Below are 26,063 nucleotides of genomic sequence, written 5' to 3' on the forward strand. Positions count from 1 at the left end.
TTTTTATATGCTAGTTATAAAACCATAACCTAAACCTAACAGAATTTTTTTTTAGTTTGTTTTTATAAATGAGGATGGTTTTCTTAGATTTCACCCACTTCTGGGAACAAATTTGTCCACAAAATATAGTTAAGTAGGTACACACATACCCACTTCACAGACACAGACCTCACTGTCAGCACCCACTCATACACCTTTTAGTGTCAGCATTCCTACCCAACCTATGAGACTCACACACAAGTGCTGATGCTAACAGATTAGCCATGTTAAAGTGAGTCACTGGACTCCGAGGAGATTATTAGCACTGTTAAACATTGTTTCAATACTGCTGTCAGTGTCTTTGTGTCAAAATATACATCTTTTGCTTTATTTTTTAATAATATAATACATTAGAATGGCTAGTACAAAGCATTTAATCATATTAGCACTAGAAACATCCCTCTGTTTTTGTTTTGTTTTGGTTTTTTTTGTTCACAGTTCACAGATCTGTTATAAAAAAGTTGAGTTTTGTGGTCCATATGCTGCTGTAAGAAGTTGACAAATTAATTTTAGCAGATGTATGCATTTAAAAATGATTTTCCAGGAAAAAGGAACAAAAATAATGCTGACTCATCCTGCACTACACTATTTGTACTATTTTTGTACAATCAGAGGCTCACTAGAATGGCAATATCTCTCGCTAATGTTACATAGGAAATATGTTGTGGTCTTTAACATTAAGAACCAGTCGCTATTGACTGAGTGAATCCTGAGGGAACAAACAGCATTAAATTGAATCAGTTTATGATAAATTGACTGAATTAAGTTTAATTAATGGTAATTGTCTTTTTATAGATTTCTTGACTTACTATTGAACAGATACCAATAGCTTAAGACAAGTTAACACAAGGCTTAACCATTCACCCAGTAACTGATTGACACAGCAGCACAGCTCTTGAAGACAATATTAGGAAGCTAATTATTGCATTAATATCGCTGGTGGCTCGCAGCAGAATTTTCCTTTGTTTGCTAATGAGTTCTCCTTTGTTTGTGTCTCTGTGTGTTCATGCAGATATCAGACTCACTGCAGGAGAGCTACGCTACGTCAGCGTTATGGCAGTTCCTGAGCTTGGGATATGCCCTCATGCTTTGCCCCTTTGTCATCGTCCTGGGGGGGATGTTCTTCCTCGCCACCGCCCTTTTCTTCCTCGACGATCGAGACAAAGCGGAGAAACAGTGAGTGCTTAAACCTATACTCATAACCTTGATAGCTAACAGTAATTCAGTCTAATCTTTTAAATCGTTGTTCTAATGACATCGAGGTGTTTCCGTTTCAAGGGTCCTCACTTTACATTCCTAAATGGGGCTATCATTTCTCATTTCCTCCACTGACAATGACAATCCAGAGAATAGTGGTTGCCATGGTGATTTTGGTAGCTTTGGCCATCTTTGTGTGCCTGGTGAATAGCCTCAGGTGGATAGTTAATCCATGAGGATGAACGAGCTGGAAAGATGGACAGAGATCCAGACGTATTCTCAAACAAAGACACTCTGCATAAGTGATCTGCCAAGGGGGAAATGACACATCACATGGGTTACTGATGACCTTTAGTAGATCAAGTGCTTCCCTTTATAACCGTTATAAGAAAGATTTCAAATTAAATGTTATTTCGGAACACTAACAATGGGCCGAGACGAGCTAAGCAAGTTTATGAATATAGCATTTACAGAAAGTGTTTGCAAGACTTTGTCCAGTAAAAAACAGTCATGGTGACATGAGAGGAATTGAACATCAAATAAACCTCAATGTTGTCTTCTGCTATTCAAGCTACCCAGACATGTAATTTCATTTGAACATGTCATACGTAAGCCATTATGAGATACTATATATGTGTATATAGCATATAAGCCCTATATATCTATGTATATTTACACATAGACATTTTAAAACAGACCTTTATTTAAAACATATGATGGTTTGGTTATGGAAGAGCCCCATTCCCTTAAAAGGTAAAGACAAACACGATACCCAAACTTTGCGACTCACTTTCCTTTTTGTGGCAGTCTTTTATCAAGTGGATTTCCTGTGTGTGTTGCCACTCAAAAATGACTTCCTTCCTGTCTGCTTGGGGACATTTTTAGGCAGGGTGGTATGTTGGATTACTGCGGAAGATCTTCCCACGATAGGTCTTAGAGACGGCCCAGGAGGTTGACTTTTCTTCTTGTCTCGCCATCTATTACAACAGGCAGATTAATCACTACAGTCATTTTTCACAAGGAGCTACTCAACAAGATTATTTAATGCTCTTTTTCCTGCTATATATCATACGTATAGTGGAATACAAATAGTGTACTTGAATAAATCTATTTTAATGAATAAATCTCAACAAAAAATACAGTGACTATGTTTAAAAGTTTAGTGTCAAAAAGAATAATATATAACTGACTATTTTCAAGTTGGTTTCCCTGAAGACTTTCCCCTTCTACTATTGGTCAGACAAACAGATCAGAGCCAAAACAAAACCCTGGCCAAAACTCACACATTTGGTTGAGCCAATGTTGCGGGTCGGACACTCAAATAAACAATGAGCAATGTTTTGAAGCACTACAGTGCTTTTTCAGGGATATAAACCTATGAATGACTCACTTATAGTTATCTCTGCATATTAAAATATGATAAAAGAAAGTATTTTAACATCCAAAACACTACAAACGTCACTTCAGATGTAAAATAAATGACAAAAACACTTAATTCAGAATATAAAACTTTACTTTTAAGTTTAGAATAAATGTGACAAAAATACTTAAGATTAGAATAAATATGATCACCTTTAAATATAGAGTAAATAAAACAAGTGAAGGTGTATCCTTAAAGACATTCAAAGCAGTTGACTCCCACATTTGGTTGTAGATTATACAGGAGTTTTACCAAACCATTGGCTTTATGTAGCCAACATGGTTTGAAATAGCCACTGAATTGCAGCTATATACGGCATGTAATGATCTGCAATATCATGCATGCCAAAAGCGGCAGCTACAGATTAAAGCAGTTATGTTTGCGGATGCAGCATAAACTATAAGCTTATATCCAGCCGTCATGAGCCTGATCATTTATACATTAAACATTTCCAACCATTACTCTTGCATAACACCCTTCTTACAGTTTTTCATAAGCATCGCATCATCACAAGGTTCAATCCAGTCTAAAAATAGTATTTTAACTGTGCTGTTTCAGGCCCAGTAGTTCTTTATTCACAAATATCTTGTTACGTGAATGTAGCCTCCTCGTTTGTCTTCCTCTATTTATAGACGCAACATGCAAAATGAAAGGCGTTCACTGAAGCGGAGGAATATATATTGAGTTTAAAAGAGTTCTTTATTTCTAGGTTGTTAGCTGTTTTAGGCCGGGAGGGAGCCATTTATAGTGCAGGGGAAAACACTGTGCACAGAGGCAGTCACGCAAAACACACACACACATTTGTCTCATATCCTTTGCTGTCTGGCATCAGTTGGCATATGTCCATAGGGATGTACTGTAGATATAAGCATCCCCAAACTGTGTGTTAAAGCACATGCAGCCTGTAAGGAAGACAATCACACTGCCATGAAGTGTCCTCACATTGAGATTTCCAATAATGTGAGTGAAATTACAAGTAAGCAAGACTAGGATGTCTTATAGGGCAAAAAAGTGTGAAGTGAAAATGCTGAGATAATAATTAGCTACTTCTACACAGAAGTAGTGTTTCTCACATCAAGAATCTTAACTATTTTATTACCAGGATTTTTGGCAGAAATTTTTTGGACCCCATAATATGATATTTTGGTATGATATATTATACTACTGTTTAACACAATGGCATCTGTGTTGAATAATAATATAAAATATTATTTTTAAATAAATATTTAAAAATAATATTTAAATTTAAAAAAATATTTAAGTGTATTTGTCTACCCATGTAATATACAGTAAAGTGAAGTATTTAATAAATGTAACATATTTATATATATATATATATATATATATATAACCATTTAAAACCAGGCCTGTAAAAATAAGTAATCCAATGATTTCCACCCAGTTTTTAGAAATTAAAATATCAAATTCAGTGTTAAAAAATATTGTCTTAAACATAGTTACCATGTTAACTTTGACAACCCTACAACCCAACATTAAGATATCCTGGTCATATGAGTGTACAATTATGAATAGCATTGCACAAATATCTACACAATTCTTTCCCTCATTCTATTTTTTTCCTTTAATTTTTCAGTGTAAACCAGCTTTCCCGACAGCCGTCCGCAGTTAAGGTAAGACCTCAAATTCCTGCAAGCCTCCAACAAAGGCTCCCAGGTTACACAAGTGTTATCCTGTTTACATTTTTAAATACAGAATACAATGGTTCAAGCTTATTTATCAGAAGGTATTCAGGACTGTAAGAGGAGAAATAATAACACCAAGTTTGTTTTACACATCAAAATAACAGCATCATAATAATAGTGAATAGAATAGAATAGAATAGAATAGAATAGAATAGAATAGAATAGAATAGAATAGAATAGAATAGAATAGTTAATGAAATTGGCACTAGGCTCTTGGTGGCTTCACTTATTCATTTTAGTACATATTTTGAGTAGCGCTTTGGGTGACCAGGTTATTTCATCAGTTAATAATCTCAAATCTGGCTCCTCTTCAAGCCTCTGTTCCTGCCCCCTTCCCCTCTTTCTCTTATCAGCCTCTCACACTCACTGTTATGAGCCTGTTTGTATAATTACCATGACTTTGTATGCCCTAAAAGAACGACAAAGCATCAAAAGAAAGAGAAAGAAAACATCTAACGACATCGGGAAATAGGCTTCTCTTGTTGCCAGTTTTTTAAGTGGAGGACAATGTGTGGAGCAGTACACTAAAAATAACTAGTCCCCTAACTATTCGATTGAGAGGGCGGATTGTGAATGTTAAATGTGGTCATGTATTTTTTGTTCTGCAGACAGGCTGTCCCAAGTTAGCTGTCCTACTCTTCTACTACACCCTCCACTTTCTAATTAGCAAAACTACTACTCTTTATTAGGTTAACAGCCTAAACTGGCTGCAGTTTAACAGGAAATCAATGAGATATCTCTGGCTGGATGAAGCGCAAACCGTGGCCTTGAGGGTTAGCCTGTCAGAGGCACATAAATTAGCATAAATGACCATGTGATGGCAAGACATATTGCCTCAGTCATTTATATAAATGGGAAAAGTTCTCTAATCAATAGGGGTCAAAGCACAAAGTGGAGAGGAAACCGCAGAGTTACATAACAGACGGTCACCCACACACGTACGCTATTAGAAAAGGAATTACGAGGAGGCACGGTGATGTGACAGCGGGAGTGGGAGTACGGGAAAAATCACTATTGTGACATTAGCCTTGATGAAGGCTGAAGATTTCAGACAGGAAGGGCCTGCAACCAATGCAATGAGAAGATATTAGAGAGAGCAAATGAGAGATGAAAGAGAATTTATTTATCGCAGTATCACAGTAACTGCGTGACTCGCCATAGACATATACAGAGAAAAGTAGCTCCGGCTACAATGGTTCTCCGCAAGACGCGTGCAGTTCTGTTTATTAACCGCTAGAGGGCCAAAAATCACGGCCATCAGCTTTAAATCTAGTGGACAAATAGTAGCATGATACAACAAAATAGAGAGCCTTTTTCTATAAAAAGCTTGTCTTTCCTTTTAGAGAACATCTCCTAATCAATGAACACAACCAGATGTCTTTCAGCCATTCACCCTTTAGGCAGAGTTTAAAGGATTAGTCCACTTCAAATGAAAATTACCCGAGCTTTACTCACCTTCAAGCCATCCTAGGTGTATATGACTTTCTTCTTTCTGATGAACACAATCGGAGTTATATTAATAGTATAACTCCGATTGTGGGGGTTAATAAAGGCCTTCTGAAGTGAAGCGATGTGTTTGTGTAAGAAACATATCCATATTTAACAAAAGTAAAATATCTAGCTTCCGCCAGACCACCTTCCGTATTCAACTTAAGAAATAAGTAAAAAAAAAAAAAACTTTTCATAATTTGAATACGGAAAGGCGTAGGGCGTAGCATAAGCATTTTGAACTGTGAGAGTATTACACTTTCTATGAGTACGTTTATGACGGGTGGAGGCACTTTCTTGAGCTTCATACTCGTTGGTCCTGTTCACTGCCAGTATAAAGCTCGGATGTGTCAGGATATATATTAATATAACTCTGATTGTGTTCATCAGAAAGAAGAGAGTCATATACACCTAGGATGGCTTTTCATTTTAAAGTGAAGAAATCCTTTAACATAGTTGGATTTCCTAAATACATATTCTATCCAATATGAACGGGAGAGTTACGTATAATACCGTTTAAAAGTTTATGTAATATTGTGATATATCTGAATGTATTTTAAAAAGGTCTTGTCCTTGAAAACCACTGGTTTAAATAACCAAATCCAGCATTAGACCATTATTACTGAAATGTTTTACTGTATTTGAGAGAGTGTAATCACACAATGAAGAAAACAATGATTTGTTTAATAGTAGTGGAGCTTCTAGGCCAGATTATGTGTGGCATAATGACAGACAAATCCCAAACAAGACCCTGGATGCTCTGTAAACGTCACTGATGTGATTATCTAAGCATAATACCCTAGTATTTAACATTTTTAGTTACATCGCATCAGCCATATATCATCTTAGAGTTCTGTTGTTCTCTGCATTTCTGCACGCTACCATAATAAATTGAGACTGATTAAAATAATTGTCAAGTTTGTGACAGACACATATTGTGATGTCAGCAGGGCAGCTGTGGGAAGCTTCCAGAGCTGGGAAGAAGCTCTGGTCATAGTGTGTATGTGTGGGGATGGGGGTTGGTATAACTCACTAGCAGCACCAGACAGATGGCTCACTGGGTACTGACTTCTAATAATTAAAATGAAACATCCTGTAGGGAAGCCAGAGACTGGGATGTTATTGCACCAAATTTTATTCAACAACTATAAACAGCCAGTCACTGACACCTCTTTGTCTTTTTCATTCCCTCAGGTTACCAAATGAAAAGAGGCTGCTGCAATGAAGAAAAAGTGGAATGATGGACAGGTGGAGGGAAAAAAAACCCAGAAGGAATAAAACTTGCAGCTAACCCGCTATACGCACACTCAACATACTCTCGGATCACCGCTATCATCGTCATCTCTGCTTTTTCGTTCCATTCTGTGAAGGCCGTTCTGAATTCGAGTCGCACCTTGCTTGCCCAAGTAAACCTTCAGCTGGAAAGAGGTCAGCCAATCAGCAGCTGGTGTGCAGCTATTAATGATGTATATAAAGAGCCACCTGGGCTCCTATGGGTGTTTAGAAGAGGGTGCACTAGCGCACTCAGTGCCATACTACTGAACACAGCACGGACACACACTCCCGTCCTGTCACGCTGCCTGTCGATCTGCACCAAGTGCCATAACATCACATTCCTAATGGAGACCAGTACCAGTGATGCTCACAGCCAACAGAGGCTCACCAACACACCAAAACCCACCCAAAAATCGGTAAATACAGAACTGAAGGAATCACTCACATCAAATCAACTACCCAACACAAGCTACTCGGTGAGTCCTGCCTTAAGAAATCTGGCAGAGACACAGGTCTGGTCCCCGGTCACTTTTTTTTCTTTTCTTTGTTTATTGTTAAATGTATTTTCCGTTCTTTTTCTTAGCACTTACCATTTTAACGCAGTGCCAGTGACATCATGCAGCCACGCATGACACCTTTGAAATCGATCATTATCTTTTCTCTTCTTGCTCTGACTGTGTGTTTTTACAACTGAAACTGGAGGGACTTCATAAACTATAGCTGAAAGGGACACTGGATTGTAAATATTATCTTTTCATAATGAAGAAACAACATGTAAATGCTTTCATACTGAACTTTACTGAACAGTCTGCCAGGATACATCGCATAGTATGCCCAAGAGGGGAGCAGAAATACTGAAAAAATGTTGTAAAATTGAACAAAGCCAAGGTTATCGTCACTTATCTAGTGTTTTTCAGCGAGGAATTCCGTCCGCAGTGCCGGGTTACCCGGCCCAGACAGGCAAACCTTCATTTTAACTGCGGATAAGATTCACTTAGCTCGGTCTTTAAGAATGAAAGTCTTTGTATGTTGGCTTACCTTGATCGTTTGGTTTTATATATCCCTTTACTGGAATAGAGAAGAGAGAGAAAGGATGATAGTGTATCGCAGCCAAGTTAATTGCCTACATTGCAATCCATCCATTTTTTTAAAAAAAGGGAGAAATTTAACTCAAGCTAAGTCTGGATTGCTTTTTTTTTTCTTTTTTTTTTCTTTTTGTGTATGTGTGTGGATTCTGTGAATTTTGTGGAAATTCTTTTAGCAGAAATCAGATGTTTTGAATATGTTGCATACACTAAGAAAAGCACTTTGCTTTTCACTGAGTAGTCTTGGATATGACGAAATAGAATTGGAGGGAAAACTGCAGATAATATTAGTTTTCGCTGTTATTGGCCTGTGTGGTTGTGCTTCAGAATAGTTTGTAATATATGCAATTTAAAAGAAGATTTCATCATTAGCAAACATGAAAGCTTTGACAGTGGCAATAATTTGTATATTCTCCTATTTAGCAAGATTTTCTCAGTGCACACCACTGTCACTTTTCTGGAACCTGGTGTTACCAAATCTGTCTGTGTCTGAAGCTGTTCAAGTGTAAAGCTGATGCTCTTTCCAATCTTAAAAAAAGCACCTTGCCTATAGATTGAAGGGGGGGAAAAATCTAATCTGTGTTTTGAAGGTCTGACTTAACATGTCATGTGAAATTACCGTCCCTGTTTGCCAGTCGTATCCTCTTAGCTTTCATCATGGAAGGTGAAAAGCCTTTGAATGTGATTCTGTCCAATCCAATGTGTTTACACATGCAAATTTATCTTAATGAAGCTTTTTATATTATTGTTATTATTCTTTTACAGATGTCTTTTTCTTTCTTTTTACAAATATGATTTTTATATATATATAAACACTATAAAGAGAAACTATTATGCAGCCATTTTAATATATTGTAAACTGCTTTAATGCAATGTATTTATTATTATGTTTTTGTTTTGTTTATTTGCTCCCCTTGCTGATAAGATGGTATAAGGGAAAAATAATGTTATAGATATGATGTACAGTTTCGTTTTGTTTATTTTTCTTTGAAAATGCCTCCTCATCACCATTTGAAGAATTTCTCAGTTGTTCATCTCAGAGAACTGTGTTTTCACAGGAGCCAATTATTTTACCGGTTCACGCAAACACACAGCATGATTTATACTCTACAAAAACTACATGTATTGTGTACTAAGATGTTTGTTAGACCAATGAACTGATAATTGATTTATTTTGCACAAGCAACTGGGTGTGTGAATAATGTGTTGATCAGGGGGTTTCTCTTACTGTCTAATCCAATAGTTCTACACTGGCATTTTGTAAGTGCTAGCTTTGAGGGATTATTACCCATTCACTGCCTGGCTACTAGCTTTTCAAAGTTATTTTACATGCTGATTATATGATTATTGTATATTTGTTTGTTGAAAGGCAATGCTCACGGTGATCTAGATCGGATGAACGACTGGCTTAATGTTTGTAAGGCCAAGTTCTTTTTATCAGCAAAACCCGATGCTAATGAACAGTTTTATGAGATCATTTTAATTGCTGAATCGTGAGAATTGAGTATTTCAGATTGCACATTTTCTTGTCATACAAGAATTCTGTAAAAATTAACCTATTTCTGATGTCAAGCAGAAATTAAAAGGTGATTTTATTTTTTAGAGCAAGTGTGATTATAAAGAAGTATCTAGGACGTTTACTGTGATGCTCCCACAGGGATATACAACCTATATGTAACTGATCAAAATAAACTTATTTAATCAAAACAGAGCCATATGTTGTATTTTTTTAACGTTAGATTAAAGTGCACTTGATTTCAATTTTTTTACGTTATGCATCGGGTATGATTTTGTTTTTGGAAAGAAATTAGTAGTTTTGTTCAGCAAGAATGTATTGAATTGATCAAAAGAGACAAGAGTTTTCAAAAAAAAAAAATAAAATTTAAGCAGCACAACTGTTTTCAACATTGATAATAATAATAATAAATGTTTCTTGTGCAGCAAATCAGCATATTAAAATGATTTCTGAAGATTCATGTGACACTGAAGACTGGAGTATTGATGCTGAAAACTCAGCTTTGTCATCACATGGATAAATTACATTATACATTATATAGAAAAGTTATTTTAAAGCATGAGACCTTTCAAAAACATTAAATATCTTACCAACCCCAAACTTTTGAATAGTGTATTCATATATGCAGAAACATTAATGAAGATTAGTATTGTTCATGATACCTAATGTATTAATTAATCCTTATAAATTAGGCCCTATAAAACCTTTTTGTAAAATATGATCTATTTTTTACCTAAGGAAGATATGAAAGATCATCATACTAAAATAAAAATATCTTCTGCATTACCGATTCTCAGTGATTAGAAGCAGCTACACTCCTACAGCACATGAATGGGCTCTAATGTCAGAGAGCCCCATTAGCACATACCTGGGGGGACAGAAGCCCTCTCTCTTCCTCTTTTTCAGATGTAGAAGTGGGGGTGGACTCAGCAAAAGGTTTCATTTTCATCGGGCAGTGTAAGAGTCAGCCCGGATTTGGGGGACTGGATAAAGTCCAGCATTGTTTAGAGAGGCACACTGCACCTCTGTTGCCCGGCAACAGTTTCTTTGACACCAGAGAAGAAGAATGTAGATGGAGAAGGTCACCAGTGTGTTGACAAGACATGAAACACCTACATAGCCAGTGACTGTTGCTGAAAATATGAGAAAATGTGCTTAGCAACAGCTGTCACATTCATCCATATAAAACATGAAAAGAATAATATTTGCTCATGGTGTGACCTGAACTGCATATGAAAGCAAATCGAGAAAGTTCACAAATATCTGCAACTGTGGCCAAAGCTGAGTGCAGAATTACCTCATAGGCTACCCTACAACAGTGGTTTTTACATTTTTTCAAGAAGGGAGGCGGGACAAAAATGTTGAACCACTGTCCTAAAAACTTATGACAAGCTCCTCAAGACAAAAAAGCACAAAGAACAGAAGACCCAATGGCCAAATATCTCTAGAGTCAGCCGATAATGAGGAGGTGTTTTCCTTTAGTTAAACACAGAGCTGATTGCCTCAGACGCCCCAAAATTGCTTACCGTGGCTGCGTTCAGTCAGAAGTATTGATCACAGGAGCTTTTCTAATCACAAGTGACCCCATCTAACCTTTGATAGGAAGGTCCTTATCTAGTTAAAAGGAAACATCTCAGTGTTTGACTAATTTACAGTCTTACCATTCAATTTCAGTATTACACACTGAAGATGATCTTATTGACAGCCATTTCAATATTTACATTTGTAAGAAAATTAAAAAGCTAATTGAAGCAGGATCCTAAAATGAGAGAATATATATCAAATTTCTAGGGGTAGCCTAAGCTCAAATCAGAACAAACTGGCATTCAATATTTATATTTGGATTAGATTAAAACAATAAACTCTATTGAAATGATGAATACCTTTTCTCACTGGACATTAAACTCTGATAAACTGACAGAAATGCACTGGCCAAGCAACCCAAACCTAATTCTGACATGACAGCATGAGAAAACACTGTCAAAGTCAACAGAACAGAGGCGATCTGACAGGAAACTCTAGGGTGTAGACAGGATATAATGGTTCCTTATACTCAGCAGGAAAATCAATGTGGTGATTTCTGTTCCATGGAACTGTTAAAACACTCCGTGAGCCAAAGAAACAAACAATAAAAACAAGGGTACGTTTAGGGCATTTGTAAGCTTAAGCAAATATTTGCTGAAGCTCGTGTCAATTTTTGCTTGGTTATTTTGACAAGTCACTTTTAGCTATTTTGCTAGTTAGTTACATGATAGTTCATCCAAAAATGAAAATGTTGTCATTATTTACACAAACTCATGTCATTCCAAACATGTATGACTTCTGTGTAACACAAAAGACTTTTTGAAGAATTTCTCAGTGTCATTACATACAATGGAAGCCAATGGGGTTCAATGTCATTTTGGACACCACTGAATTTTATTGTATGGAGAAACAGTTCTTCAAGAATATATGTTCCACAAAAGAAAGTCATACAGGTTTGAAGGGATATGAGAATGCTTAAATGAAGTTTCATTTTTGGGTGATCTATCCCTCAGGGTTAGTTCACCCAAAAATGAAAATAATGTCATTTATTACTCACCCTCATGTTGTGCTACACCCGTAAAATACATTTGTTTATCTTCAGAACACAAATTAAGATATTTTTGATGAAATCCAATGGCTCAGTGAGGCCTCTATTGCCAGCAATGTCACTTCTCAAGATCCATAAAGGTACTAAAAACATATTTAAAACAGTTCATGTGACTACAGTGGTTCTACCTTAATATCATAAAGCGACGAGAATACTTTTTGTGTGCCAAAAAAAAACTAAATAATGACTTTTCAACAGTATCTAGACATGGATGATTTCAAAACACTGCTTGGAAGCTTTACAAATCTTTTGTTTAGAATCAGTTATTCGGATCACGTATCAAACTGCTGAATGTGACTTTTGTGCTCCGAACAACTGATTCGAAACAAAAGATTTGTAAAGCTTCGAAGCAGTGATTTGAAATCAGCCATCACTAGATACTGTTGAAAAGTCGTTATTTTGTTGTTGTTTTTTTGGTGCACAAAAAGTATTCTCGTCGCTTTATGATATTAAGGTAGAACCACTGTAGTCACATGAACTGTTTTAAATATGTTTTTAGTACCTTTATGGATCTTGAGAAGTTTGGTGACGTTTCTGGCAATAAAGACCTCACTGAGCCATCGGATTTCATCAAAAATATCTTATTTTGTGTTCTGAAGATGAACGAATATCTTACGGGTGTAGAACGACATGAGGGTGAGTAATAAATGACATAATTTTCATTTTTGGGTGAACTAACCCTTTAATACATAAAATAACTTTGTTATAGATGAACAATAGCAATTTCCACTTTCCCTTGAATTTTTAGCAAAAATAATACAACCGAACACAATGAAGTACAGATATCACCTGTATCTTTCCCACAGATTTTCCACACTTGAACTTCTCTCATTGTCTCTGCAGATCTTGTGTCCCACAAGTCAATTGGCTGGTTAAAAAACAGAGCTAAATAAATAAAATGATTATAATTGACCAAAAAACAGTCAAATCTGTGAAAAGCTAAAACAAGGACAAAGTTTATCCTGACACATATTAGCCATCCTTTTGACACCTGAAAGAATCGAACACCCATGAGCATCTATTATACATTTAGTGCCTCGTATAAATAAAATATGAAGTGAATACCTGACAAATATATAGTATGAGGTTATGTAAAGTGATTGAAAATTGAACACTGGAAAGAAAAACATGACTGACACTAGAGTACACCATCAGATGAAAAGAATAAAAGACAATCTGTGGAGAGCCTCATGATATTCATGCTGTCTGATTATGAATGAAATCATTCCACGCACGTTTTAGTGCAGTCAGCGTATTTGATATTCCTCCTTAAAAGCCAGAGACCAATACAAAGGTCAATGCTAAGAATAGCACCCTATGCCACAAAACTCAGCTTAATTGTGCATTTAGGGAATAAAATAAAACATGCTTAGCCTAAAAGAACACTTCATTAACTACAGAGACAAAAAGGGAACACGCAACAGTCTCCATCTTCCTTCATTAATATAAAAAGAAAGAAAAACAGAGAACAGCAGATGAGAACAGACAGATCTCCTATCTAAAAAAAAAAAAAAAGCCCTGGGGACAAATTTAGAGGCGTTCAAAAAAAAAATCTTGCTTTCAACATAATGGAGGCATCCAACCGTATTTCTCCTATAAAAAGAAGAACTGCAGAACAGCATGAATTTTATTATTTATTATCTTTGTCTTCTTGTTGGTTTGTTTGTGTAAGCATACTTGGCAATAAATCTCATTTTGATTCTGATCTAAAAGATACTACAATAGTAAAATAATAATAATAATAAAAATAAAACAGTAACAAGAATACAGGTAAAAAGCAGAACACAGCACTCTCATTGTGAACTCATTATCTTTAGCACTAATGCAATTAAGAAGCTTATAAGCTTGGTAATTCAGACTGGCATGCTAAATTAACTGCCAGTTTAAAAATTACTTTTAATTTTCATGCCACCTTGAAACACATTCATCCACTCGCAACCACTACAAATGACATGGACTGCAGTGTAATTCAATGTGTTGGTTATCTACAAGACATTTTTTGGAGGAGTGTGTGTTTGATAGTCAAAGATGTGCAACCTAATTAAATTGCTAATGGCCTCTTTAGCACCAATGCTTAGGATCAATTGTACAAGTGTGTCTCACTTTAGGCTTTTAAATTGAGGAGAGCCTCATGGTGTGCTTCATTTGTGAATTTTCTCTTCCACGTGCCAGCTCTGCTCTTCAACACAGACTGATCTCACTAATCAGCTGCAGTGCACCACTCTAATAAGACTCAAGTTCACGTTCTCTGCACTCATTCATTTTTGTGGTTGTTTCCCCATTCATCACAAAGCACATGCATCTTAATGAACACAGCGTGCTGCACGCAAGTCATTCACAGCACTTCATGAGCCCCTGCAGTGGAATCGACCAACTAGAGCATGTATGTAGTATAAACGACATATGAGCACAGCTGGAAAAGTGCCGGGAAGACATTCTGTTTTTCTGTTGTTATTGTTTAGCTATAGGAACAAAAGCTGAGGCAACCCATGTGTGCCAAGATTCTCTCATACTTTCACAAATCTTTAAAAAAAGCTTGGCCTAAAATAAATGAACACATGTAGGCTACACATCAAAAACAATCATCTTATAAATAAGGTCAACTCTTTACAGCTTTTAGGCTATTTAAAGCTGCAGTCTGTACGTTTTTGCCTCTTTGTCGCCATCTCTGTTCAAAACATGCAATTGCCGTTATTTGCTTTATGCGGGTTGTGCATCGACATGGTTCATCAGCGCGGATGGATCTATTGTTTTATGGAGAATGTCTGTCAGTCAACAAACCAATGTGGATACTGTACTTTGGAATCACAGATTGTAGTCTTGTAAGTATGACCAAAATAAGAATTTTCACCAGAAATGTCATCTGAACAAGTAACAAATCTGCCACTTTTGTTCAGACCAGCTGAGAAAAAAAAGCATTATAATAAATCGTGCTGCCAATGGAGATTAAATCTAACGATCACTTAGCTCATGTCACATCAAACCATGCAAATTATTATTATTGTTATACTTTGTTCTCAAATTGTAAATGTTAACTCCTTCCCTACCAGCATTTTTGAAACAAGTTGTCAGCCAGCGCCAGTGTTTTTGATCATTTTTACTAACTTTTCATGGCCCCAGAATATTTTGTTGTATGAATATCTGACCATGAAAAATAAAGAACAGAACCTCTACTTTTAAACGAAAAAATGCATTTTATTCTAACTTCAAGCTTCTTTTTTTTTATCCACACCTGAATATTGGTAAGTTTCTTTAAAAAAAGCAACATTTTGAGCAAAAATCTGAGAAAAACATGTTTTTATCAAACACTACATCTGAGTCATTTTCAGTCTGATGATCAAAGAATAAATGAAGATCGCTTCCATCAACAACCCCAAAGCTTGCACAGTCCTACCACTTCCTGGATCGACATTTCACTCAGTAACATTAGGCGGTTTTCATTTATATGCTGTCATTGTTGATAATCGCATTATTTTTCATATGCATGTGCTTACACATGAGGTCGATCGTTTCTGCATCTTCTTCGTCTGTGCTTTCATTCGGGAGATTCTGTACTCATTTAGATGATGTGTAATAGCGCCCCTGAGTGTATAGCAGTCAACTTTCTTTGACTATGTGTATTATGGTATTTACCTGATTTCAATTTCTGTACAGTCTAATCTCTATCGTTAATTTGTCATACCATACAATCCATCATCAAAATGATACATTTAATTATTGCAGCTGCTGTGAGTGCGATAAATGATCTGTCACCTGCAGCATCCTCACATGCCATATAGCCTGCAAGCTAGGACTCCTTCTTCATGTAAACAAACATGACGTAATGATGCAAAGACGAACGGCTGCATGATCGAATTTCCCGTGGAAACCCACCAGTACCACTCCAATTAGAAAACATTATTACAAGCTAGCTGTGTATCGGGCTAAGGTAAGGAGATAAGTTTTGAACACTGGCTGGTTATGTACTTGCTCAAAAATTTATTTTGGATAGCCTAATTTTTAACCAATGGACTGCAGCTTTAATAGGTTGTTTGTACATGACGTCACAGCAGTAGCGCGAATGAGTCTGGAGGGCAGCGAGTGATTTTTCTATAGCCTAGGAATCCTATCAAAAACTCAAAATTCGTATGTTTTGCGTCGTTTATGGTTGCTCAAATTGATAAAATCGAGAACCCAGAAGGTGTTTATATCGTTTACATAACTTATACCGTTTTTTATAACATCGTTTTTTAACTTTAAAAGTTGTTGCCTTTAATAGCGTTTTGCGTCTGCTGATACTGAAATGAAGATGGATACCTGCTTACCTGATTTGTTTTTGACTTGGTTAAATATCCACATTCTTCATGGTATCGTTTGAGAGAAGCTATTTTATCCCATTGAATGATAATTTGGTGTTTTCACTTCAGTTTTGTAGTATTCCGTTCACAATGTTGATATGGTTACCATGAGAACAGTGTCACACGCTGCTGCTTCAGCCATCATATGGTAGAAAATGTCCAAATAAATAAATAAATGTTTAACAAGCTGACATTAGTTGATTCAACAACAAAGACAACACTTGGCTATGTGATTATTTTACTGAGTGACAGTCAGTGGGTTAAATCATAGATTTGATATACGTCGTCTTCCCGTCACCTCCTCAGCCTGCTTCCCTTACTGTGTTTTTACACGTATAAAATGCAACAATTGTATTACACGTCCAGTTTTTTCCCTGAACGATGGCGTGAGCTCCTGTTGCGATTCTCGATTCAGCATAAATGACATACAATGGCGACATTTTTCACAATCGCGACAGAAAATCAAAATACTGCCCTAACTTCACTTGTAGAAAGGAAGCGCGATATAAACAAACCCAGATTAGACCTGAACACGGTGTGACGGCAGCTTCACATTCTCTATATCTATCTCCTCGATGGAAGGAAAGTCTTTCAATACAGTGGAAAAGTCGCTCATCTTCATAACATAAAGATCACGTCCAACATATGTTGTGATTTTCACTGCCCTCCACCGGTATTTCGCTCGTCACCAGAACCACGTGATTGCAAACAACCTATTCTGCAAATTCATTTTAATGATGATTGATTCCTACACGTTTCAGCAGCTAGACTTTAGCACTGCTTTCATTTCCAAATAGCAGCAACCAATTCGAAACATCATCATCTGAATGTGCTTGATATTATATGCGCAACATCAGTATTCATGTAAAGCAAGAATCGCACATGCTTCTGTAACAGTACAGTACGAGTGTTATCAGCACCTGTCATGCTCATTAATCCATTGTTCATGCATGTTGTTACACATGGCCCCACTCTACTGATCTGATCTTATACAGGTTCAGAGGATTTCTCAAGGTTCATCTCTGAAACGCAAAGAGGACATTTCTTTCTCGATCACCCAGCTTTCCGCTCTCTCTTTGAACTCATTTACTGTCTACACAGTTTAATGCTACAATAACATTGAGAAGAGAAATGTCTCAGTCCCTGGTCATGCCAAAAAGTTCCTCGATGACAAATTGCTTCCCTCCCTCATGAGGACAGAAGAACACCGCCTCTGTGCGCTGAGGCCTGCTGGGCTCTGATGGATAATATGGCTCCATGTTGAAACTGAGTTTAACCCCATCACCTCAGAATACCTTTCTTTCTATCTTTCATTCTTTCTTTGCTCAATACACAGGCTCTACTGGAATGCACATCTGTGTCACTGAGTGTACACATGAGATTCAGAAATTTAACTATTTTGATTTTTTTTTTTTTTATAATGAAAGTAATATCTAGAGTAAACCTGCACAGATATGGGAAAGTTTGATGTGGATTACAAGAAAAAATTATCTTATAACTGGAATATACTCAAATTCTCCAATCTTATCTATTTACACTGCAAGAAAAAATCAGTAGAAAAGCAGAAAAGGTACAGCCGATATCTGTTAAGTTTATGGACATTTCCTTTAACCCTAAAATCCAACGCAATGCAATGCAATGTGAAATTCACATATGGAAAATTTCTTCTTATTAACAGTACATTGTGCCCTATTTTCTTAGAGTGTATAATATATTTTTTAAATATGATTTGGCATTAGTCAAAATTGTTTTGGAAGTCAATGATTTCACTTTTTCAGACATTATAAATAAGTGCCTGTAGAAAATTGATTTTCATAAACATTTAACATGATACATTTAATTAATATTATTCTTATATTTGATAGTGTATAAAATTTGTGTCTAACCCCTGGTTTTAAGTCCACAATTTTAGCAGGTGCAAGTTTACTAATCTTTAAACTGAATGTCATACAGCCTAAAATAAACTAGAATCTCAACAAGATGCATAAAAAAAAAAAAAAGTTGACTAGTTTAAGCAAATAAGAGAACACCATTCATTGCTTCTCACTGTCATTCACATAATCATTGGTGTTTATACAGTATAAAGCATTAGCCACTGGGTTTCAAAGCTGGTTAAGCAACATGAACGGCTCCACATACCACAAGCTTTCAACTCCACCAGTCCTTAACCCCATTACACAATCAGATAAACACTCATTCAAAAAGAAAACAACATGTTACATAAATGAATGTGACTTTACAATCAGGATCATTTGGGTGTCATCTACACACAGCCCAGCTATTCTATTCATTCAATTTCAGACTGCTTTCTAAAGCGCCATTATGGAAATTGAGTATCATCAGCCTGGGAGCGATGCAACTGTAATGATAATAGAGAGAGCGAAGCAAATGAAGGGGAAAACTGTTTACACTGTCTTGTCACACCCCTGCAGCAAAATCTCCCTTTAATACTGCAGCACCAAGATGACACACACACATCATGGGAACAAATGGGGGGCTATTCTGAGATGTGTGTGAATGCACTCTCAGCAGTCTCATGTAGTCTGCACTTGAAAATTAAAGGATTGCAGCACAAGCCATGGATTGAAAGTGGAAGAGTGAAGTGAGGTTAAGTCTGTCATTTTAGGCTCAAATATAAAGTTCACATGTGCTGATGAGTCAAAACAGACTAATGACAATGACAAGACAAATGGTGACATGAAAATGTCACACTGGAAGGCCAAACAAATGTAACTATCTACTGTAGCACCCTCGTTGCCCAATTTACCTGAATTCACACTATGCATCTTGCTCTAAAGAGTATTAGAGTGAATCCATTTTATTAATTACTGATGTAAGTAGTTAGCACTGTATTTTTTTGTACTAACCATTCCCAAAAAGTTTGTGGTTGGTGAATTTTTTTTTTTTTTTAAGTTTATGAAAGATGTCTCATATACTCACCAAGGCATAAAGTGAAAATTCAGTTTTCTGTTTAAACTATAAGCCACTGGAGTCTTTAGTGTCACATGATCCTTCAGAAATCAATATGCTGATTTGGTTCAAGAAACATTTTTTTATCATTAATGTTGAAAACAGCTTTTTTTTGTGAAAACCATGATTTTTGTTTTATTTTTTTAAGATTATTTGGTAGAGAGTTAAAAAAAAAATCTAGTAATCAATTTACAAATCTCTTAACAGGGAGCAAAATCCATATTAATTGATCCAGTTATTGAGATCTTTAAAAGTGCAAGGTGTTAACCCTTGTAGGCTGCCCTTTCTCAATTTATCAATCAGCTGGCTGACCTTTGAACTTTGGTCAGGTTCAGGCACTTATTCTATCAAGGGGTCAGTCCTTGGCTGGTTAACATGGGCAGTTACCGTAACTAACATAACTGCACTTTCTGTGGGAAACAAACTATTTATTCATTAAAAAGTAGACGTGTGTTCTAACAAATCAAATAAAGTCTTATGTTTTGTATGAACCATGTCAAACTTTGGCGGAGAAAAAACAGACACAGTATTAAGTAAAAATTAAAAGACCAGCATTGACCAGCATAAAAAGACTATTTTCCCCACATAAGAAAAAAAAATTGAGATAAAAACAATATTATGATACAAAACTAAAAATTATGACATTAGACTAGTATCTCATCATCTCACTTGTGTACATTAGATGAGGTCTGTCTTTGCAAACATGAAAAAAATGGCCAAGAATAAAAATGGAAATGTCAATAATGGTGGTTTTAGAACACATTAGAGTTGTATTTTTATTCACGCATTTAGCTGGCACATTAACACAGATGGTGCCTTTTTCAGTGTAGGCCTTTTTGGTAAATTTAATATCTACAAAACAGACACACAGTACTGTGATGTGCTACAAATAGATTCCCACACTAAGTGGCTAAGTCACACTTTTATCTGAACCAGAGCAGAAACACTCTGTTTGCTTTTCTCTGCTAAATATAACACACCAAGGTGTATGCGCGAGCATGAATGAAGCTCAAACATTGCGGATAACTCTTCAGGGGACTATCACAGGCACACACCTGGATGTTTGTGTATCTGTCAGTGCTTGGTGTGCATGTGTGTTACTGGTTTGCTATGCAGTTGGGTGAGTATTTGTTTTAACAGCACAGATGTGTAGAAGTACCTTTTTGAGATGACAATATCCAAACATAGCCAGCAACCAGCATGTGGCCAGAGTAAAGTGAGACTGTGGCGTCAGATGGAGAAATCAAAAGAAATTGAAGGAAGCAGTTACTTTCCTAAAGACTGCGAGGTTACACTTTATTTTAGGATGTCCATGTTACAGTGTTACATACAAGTACTATAATAGTAATAATAATAAAATACATGTAGTTACTGTAGGGTAAGGATTAGGCTGTGTTTTCAGGTTAGCTGCATCAAATTATGTACAATTCATAGTATTTATATAGTACTATACTAACATCTAACAAGGACACTGTAAAATAAAGTGTTGCTGACTGTGATTATTAGAAAGAGGAGAGGAGCGAAAGAGACCGTGACAGACAAAGGGAGGAAAATTAACTCTCCCTACTGGACACATATTATTTAAAATATACAAAACTATAAAACATAAAGAATAAAAAATATCTGAACTTTACATTTTCAGAAGTGGTGCTTGTCCATCCAAAATGAGGATGTTCTGGATGGTTGCCAGGATGTTGCTATGGAGTTTCTATGGTTTTAAGCACATTTTTGGGGGATATTGCTATGCTGTTGCTTGGGTGTTCTAGGTGGTTGCCAGGGCGTTGCTATCCAAAAGTTCTGGGTGGTTGCTAAGACGTTGCTCTGCAGTGTCTAAAGTGTTTGAGACGTCGCCAGGAAATTGCTATGCAGTTTCTGAGGAATTCGGACAGTTTTTTTAGCATAATGCTATGCTATTGCCAGGATGTTGCTATGTAGATTCAAAGGTGTTCTAGGTGGTTGCTAAGACGTTGCTATGCAGTTTCTAAAGTGACCTGAGTGGTTACAAGGATATTACTATGCAGTTTCTATGGTTTTAAGCACATTTTTGGGAGATATTGCTATGCTGTTGCAAGAGTGTTCTAGGTGGTTGCCAGGGTGTTGCTATCCAGATGTTCTGGGTTGTTGCTAAGAAGTTGCTATGCAGTTTCTAAAGTGTTCTGCGTGGTTTCCAGGACATTGCTATGCAGTTGCCAAGGAATTCAGACAGTGTTTTAGCATATTGCTGTGCTATTGCCAGGATGTTGCTATGCAGTTTCTAAGGTGGTGTAGGTGGTTGCTAAGACGTTGCTCTGCAGTGTCTAAAGTGTTTGAGACGTTGCCAGGAAATTGCTATGCAGTTTCTGAGGAATTCGGACAGTTTTTTTTAGCATAATGCTATGCTATTGCCAGGATGTTGCTATGCAGTTTCAAAGGTGGTCTAGGTGGTTGCTAAGACGTTGCTATGCAGTTTCTAAAGTGATCTGAGTGGTTACAAGGATATTAGTATGCCGTTTCTAGGGTTTAAGCACATTTTCAGGAGATATTGCTATGCTGTTGCAAGAGTGTTCTAGGTGGTTGCCAGGGTGTTGCTATCCAGATGTTCTGGGTTGTTGCTAAGAAGTTGCTATGCAGTTTCTAAAGTGTTCTGCGTGGTTGCCAGGACATTGCTATGCAGTTGCCAAGGAATTCAGACAGTTTTTTAGCATATTGCTGTGCTATTGCCAGGATGTTGCTATGCAGTTTCTAAGGTGGTCTAGGTGGTTGCTAAGACCTTGCTATGCAGTTTCTAAAGTGTTCTGAGTGGTTACAAGGACATTACTATGCAGTTCATATGGTTTTAAGCACATTTTTGGGAGATATTGCTATGCTGTTGCAAAGACTGTTCTAGGTGGTTGCGAGGGTGTTGCTATCCAGATGTTCTGGGTTGTTGCTAGGACGTTGCTCTGCAGTTTCTAAAATGTTCTGAGTGGTTGCTAGGACACTGCTATGCAGTTTCCATGGAATTCTATTGCTAGGGTGTTTTAGGTGGTCGCAAAGAGATGTTTAGCATATTGTTCTAGATAGTTGCTAGGATGTTGCTATGCAGTTTCAAAGGTGTTCTAGGAGGTTGCCCAGACATTGTTTTTCAGTTTCTATGGCATTCAGGACCATTTTGTGCATGTGCATGTGGTTGCTTACTAACTAAAGTTACATCTCTAGATGTGGATCCCTCCATCAGTGTAAGCCTATGGGTTTTAATGCAGGCTTTATTTCTGACCACCAGGTGAGTCATGAATCAGATTGCTTAAAGTTACAGAACACCTCTCCCCGATAATCTGCATGATTTTTGGCAACATTTGCCTGAAGCACAAACTGTGAAGAATGAATTACAAGTCAAAATTTAAAACTTGAGGTCATAAGTTCTGTACAGTCTAGAAATAGTCTTAGCAAGCAGCACTAATAAGAAAGAGGTAAAGAACAGCAAACAGAGAGAGAGAGAGAGAACAGTGTGTCCTCAGTGAAGACGGATGCTGCAGTTCTCAGAGCGTGATGAAGATGCCTGTTTCTAGGGAGAGAAGATGATGACAGATGCTTAACGCATCACAGAAACTGCACACACCCTCCTCAGAGAGTTCTTCCTTCTTATACTTGTTTAAAATACAGCAAAATGCCTGCATTAAAGACCCTTACACTCGATGTGGAATGCAGCAAGATATGGGTTCATGCTTTCAATGAAGAGTGCATCAGGTTTATTAATGATTATGTCAGGATGACCCGTACAGACTGATGCAATCTGTCAGGGTATAAATGTTCAATCCCTGAGCGAGAGCACTCGATGATACCCCTCAAAACACACAGATGGACAATGCTAAAAAACAGATAGCTTCAAACCTCACTGTCCTCAAATCCAGCAACACACACAGCATTGCATAACACACACCGCAGCAGAGTCCTGGGTATTCACACTTGGTCATTTCATGCATTATTACTGATCAGACACATAAACTTTACACGGAAGTACATCAGCATACTGAAGTTGGTATGAGACACATGGAACAGGTCACAGCAATATTATTTCCACATAAAGTGAAGAAAACAGAAAAGTTTGCTGCTCAGCATCGGTATCGTTGTGAATCTTATATTTGCATCGAGAATGTGAATGATCGGATTTATATCAATTTGATAGAGACATAGTTTTGTGGCAAACGCAATCTAAAAGCAATCTGATCAATCAAGATGCATGTCACTAAGTGTAAATGATAAGGATGAACAAATGTATACATTTCTGGCTGATATAATATGATTATTTTTCATATTATGGCATATTAAATTCTGGGGGTCAGAATTGTTTTTAAAACAAAAAAAAATAAATAAATACTTTTCAGCAAGAATGTGTTAAATAGTTCAAAAGTGATGGTAAAGACTTTACAATTTATAAAAGATTTCTATTTAAAATAAACACAAATAAAAAAAACTTCCTATTCATTAAAAAATCCTGAAAAAAATGATCATGGTTTTATTAAGCAGCACAACTGTTTTCAAAATTGAAAATAAGAAATGTTTCTTGTGCACAAATCAGCATATTAGAATGTTTTCTGAAGGATCATGTGACACTGAAGACTGTAATGATGCTGAAAATTCAGCTTTGCATCACAGGAATAAATTACAGTTTAAAATATATTAAAATAGAAAAGTTATTATAAATCGTAACATTTCACAATATTACAGTTTTTAAACTGTATTTTGCTTAAATAAATGCAGCCTTGATGACGAGTGACTTCTTTCAAAAAAATGTTTGCAACCCCGAAGTTTCAATGTGTAAGTGTTGGTGTAAGATCTATATTGCTTTGTCTAAATAAATTATAACTAAATCACTAAAACTAAAATCAAATCAATCATTTTAAAGGGTTAGTTCACCCCAAAATGAAAATTCTGTCATTAATTACTCATAACCATCACGTTGTTCCACACCCATTCACCACCAGACCTTCATTAATCTTTGGAACACAAATTAAGATATTTTTGATGAAATCTGAGAGGAGGTATATGACTCGTCCATAGACAGCAATATAATCACCACTTTTAAGGTCCAGAAACGTGACTGCAGTGGTTCAACCATTTTATGAAGCGACGAGAATACTTTTTGTGCGCAAAAACAAAACAAAAATGACTTTATTCAAGAATCTCTTCTCTTCTGTGTTTTAATTCTTATGCAAATGACGGAGTAAGCTCAGTGAAGGCTTTCGTGTTTATGCCTGAATGTCGTCTCAGTATCGGCCCGAAGCTGCACACGTGAGCAGCACGACACATGCATGTGATGCTGATGCAGGAGCCGGCGTTCTGACATAGAACCTGGAAGCGCTGGATGTAAACAACATATGAGAATGATACAGAAGAGTAAAAAAAAAAAAAAGTATTCTCGTCACTTTATAAATTTAAGGAACACTCCACTTTTTTTAAAAATAGGCTCATTTTCCAGCTCCCCTACAGTTAAACAGTTGAGTTTTACCGTTTTCGAATCCATTCAGCCGATCTCCGGTTCTGGCGGTACCACTTTTAGCATAGCTTAGCATAGTTCATTGAATCTGATTAGACCGTTAGCATCGCGCTTAAAAATGACCAAAGAGTTTTGATATTTTTCCTATTTAAAACTTGACTCTTCTGTAGTTAAATCGTGTACTAAGACCGACGGAAAATAAAAAGTTGTGATTTTCTAGGCTGATATGGCTAGGAACTATACTCTCATTCAGGCGTAATAATCAAGGAACTTTGCTGCCGTTCCATGGCTGCAGCAGGCGCAATGATATTACGCAGCGCCCGTGAGCCCCTGCTTGCACAGGGAACGTGCCTTGCAACCATGGAGACGTTTGTGAGAGACGCTGCGTAATATCATTGCACTGCTGCAGCCATGGAACGGCAGCAAAGTTCCTTGATTATTACGCCTGAATGAGAGTATAGTTCCTAGCCATATCAGCCTAGAAAATCGCAACTTTTTATTTTCCGTCTGTCTTAGTACACGATTTAACTACAGAAGAGTCAAGTTTTAAAAATATCAAAACTCTTTGGTCATTTTTAAGCGCGATGCTAACGGTCTAATCAGATTCAATGAACTATGCTAAGCTATGCTAAAAGTGGTACCACCAGAACCGGAGATCGGCTGAATGGATTCGAAAACGGTAAAACTCAACTGTTTAACTCTAGGGGAGTTGGAAAATGAGCCTATTTTCAAAAAAAGTAGAGTGTTCCTTTAAGGTTGAACCACTGCAGTCACGCCAACTATTTTAACAATGTCTTTAGTACCTTTCTGGACCTTGAAAGTGGTGATTATACTTCTTTTGAGATTTCATAAGAGACTTTTTAGATTTGTTTTTAAGGTTAACTGAGTGAGCAAGATAGATATGCTTCATTTCTTCCCAGTCTCTTAATTAAGATCTCCAGTTATT

General features: G+C 36.7%; 1 protein-coding gene across 1 annotated transcript in view; it reads left to right on the forward strand.

Moving 5' to 3' along the window:
- spns2 (SPNS lysolipid transporter 2, sphingosine-1-phosphate) overlaps positions 1-10,405 on the forward strand; it is a 76,194-nt gene extending 65,789 nt beyond the window's left edge. Inside the window, exons 11-13 of the mRNA XM_067407157.1 lie at positions 1,052-1,215; positions 4,251-4,287; positions 7,042-10,405. Of these exons, the coding sequence (XP_067263258.1) occupies positions 1,052-1,215; positions 4,251-4,287; positions 7,042-7,053 (213 nt within the window). The 3' untranslated portion in view covers positions 7,054-10,405. The remainder of the gene's footprint in view (positions 1-1,051; positions 1,216-4,250; positions 4,288-7,041) is intronic.
- Positions 10,406-26,063: the final 15,658 nt, after the last annotated feature.

The sequence above is a fragment of the Chanodichthys erythropterus genome, chromosome 13 (genome assembly GCF_024489055.1).
Source record: "Chanodichthys erythropterus isolate Z2021 chromosome 13, ASM2448905v1, whole genome shotgun sequence".
NCBI classification, from domain to species: domain Eukaryota; kingdom Metazoa; phylum Chordata; class Actinopteri; order Cypriniformes; family Xenocyprididae; genus Chanodichthys; species Chanodichthys erythropterus.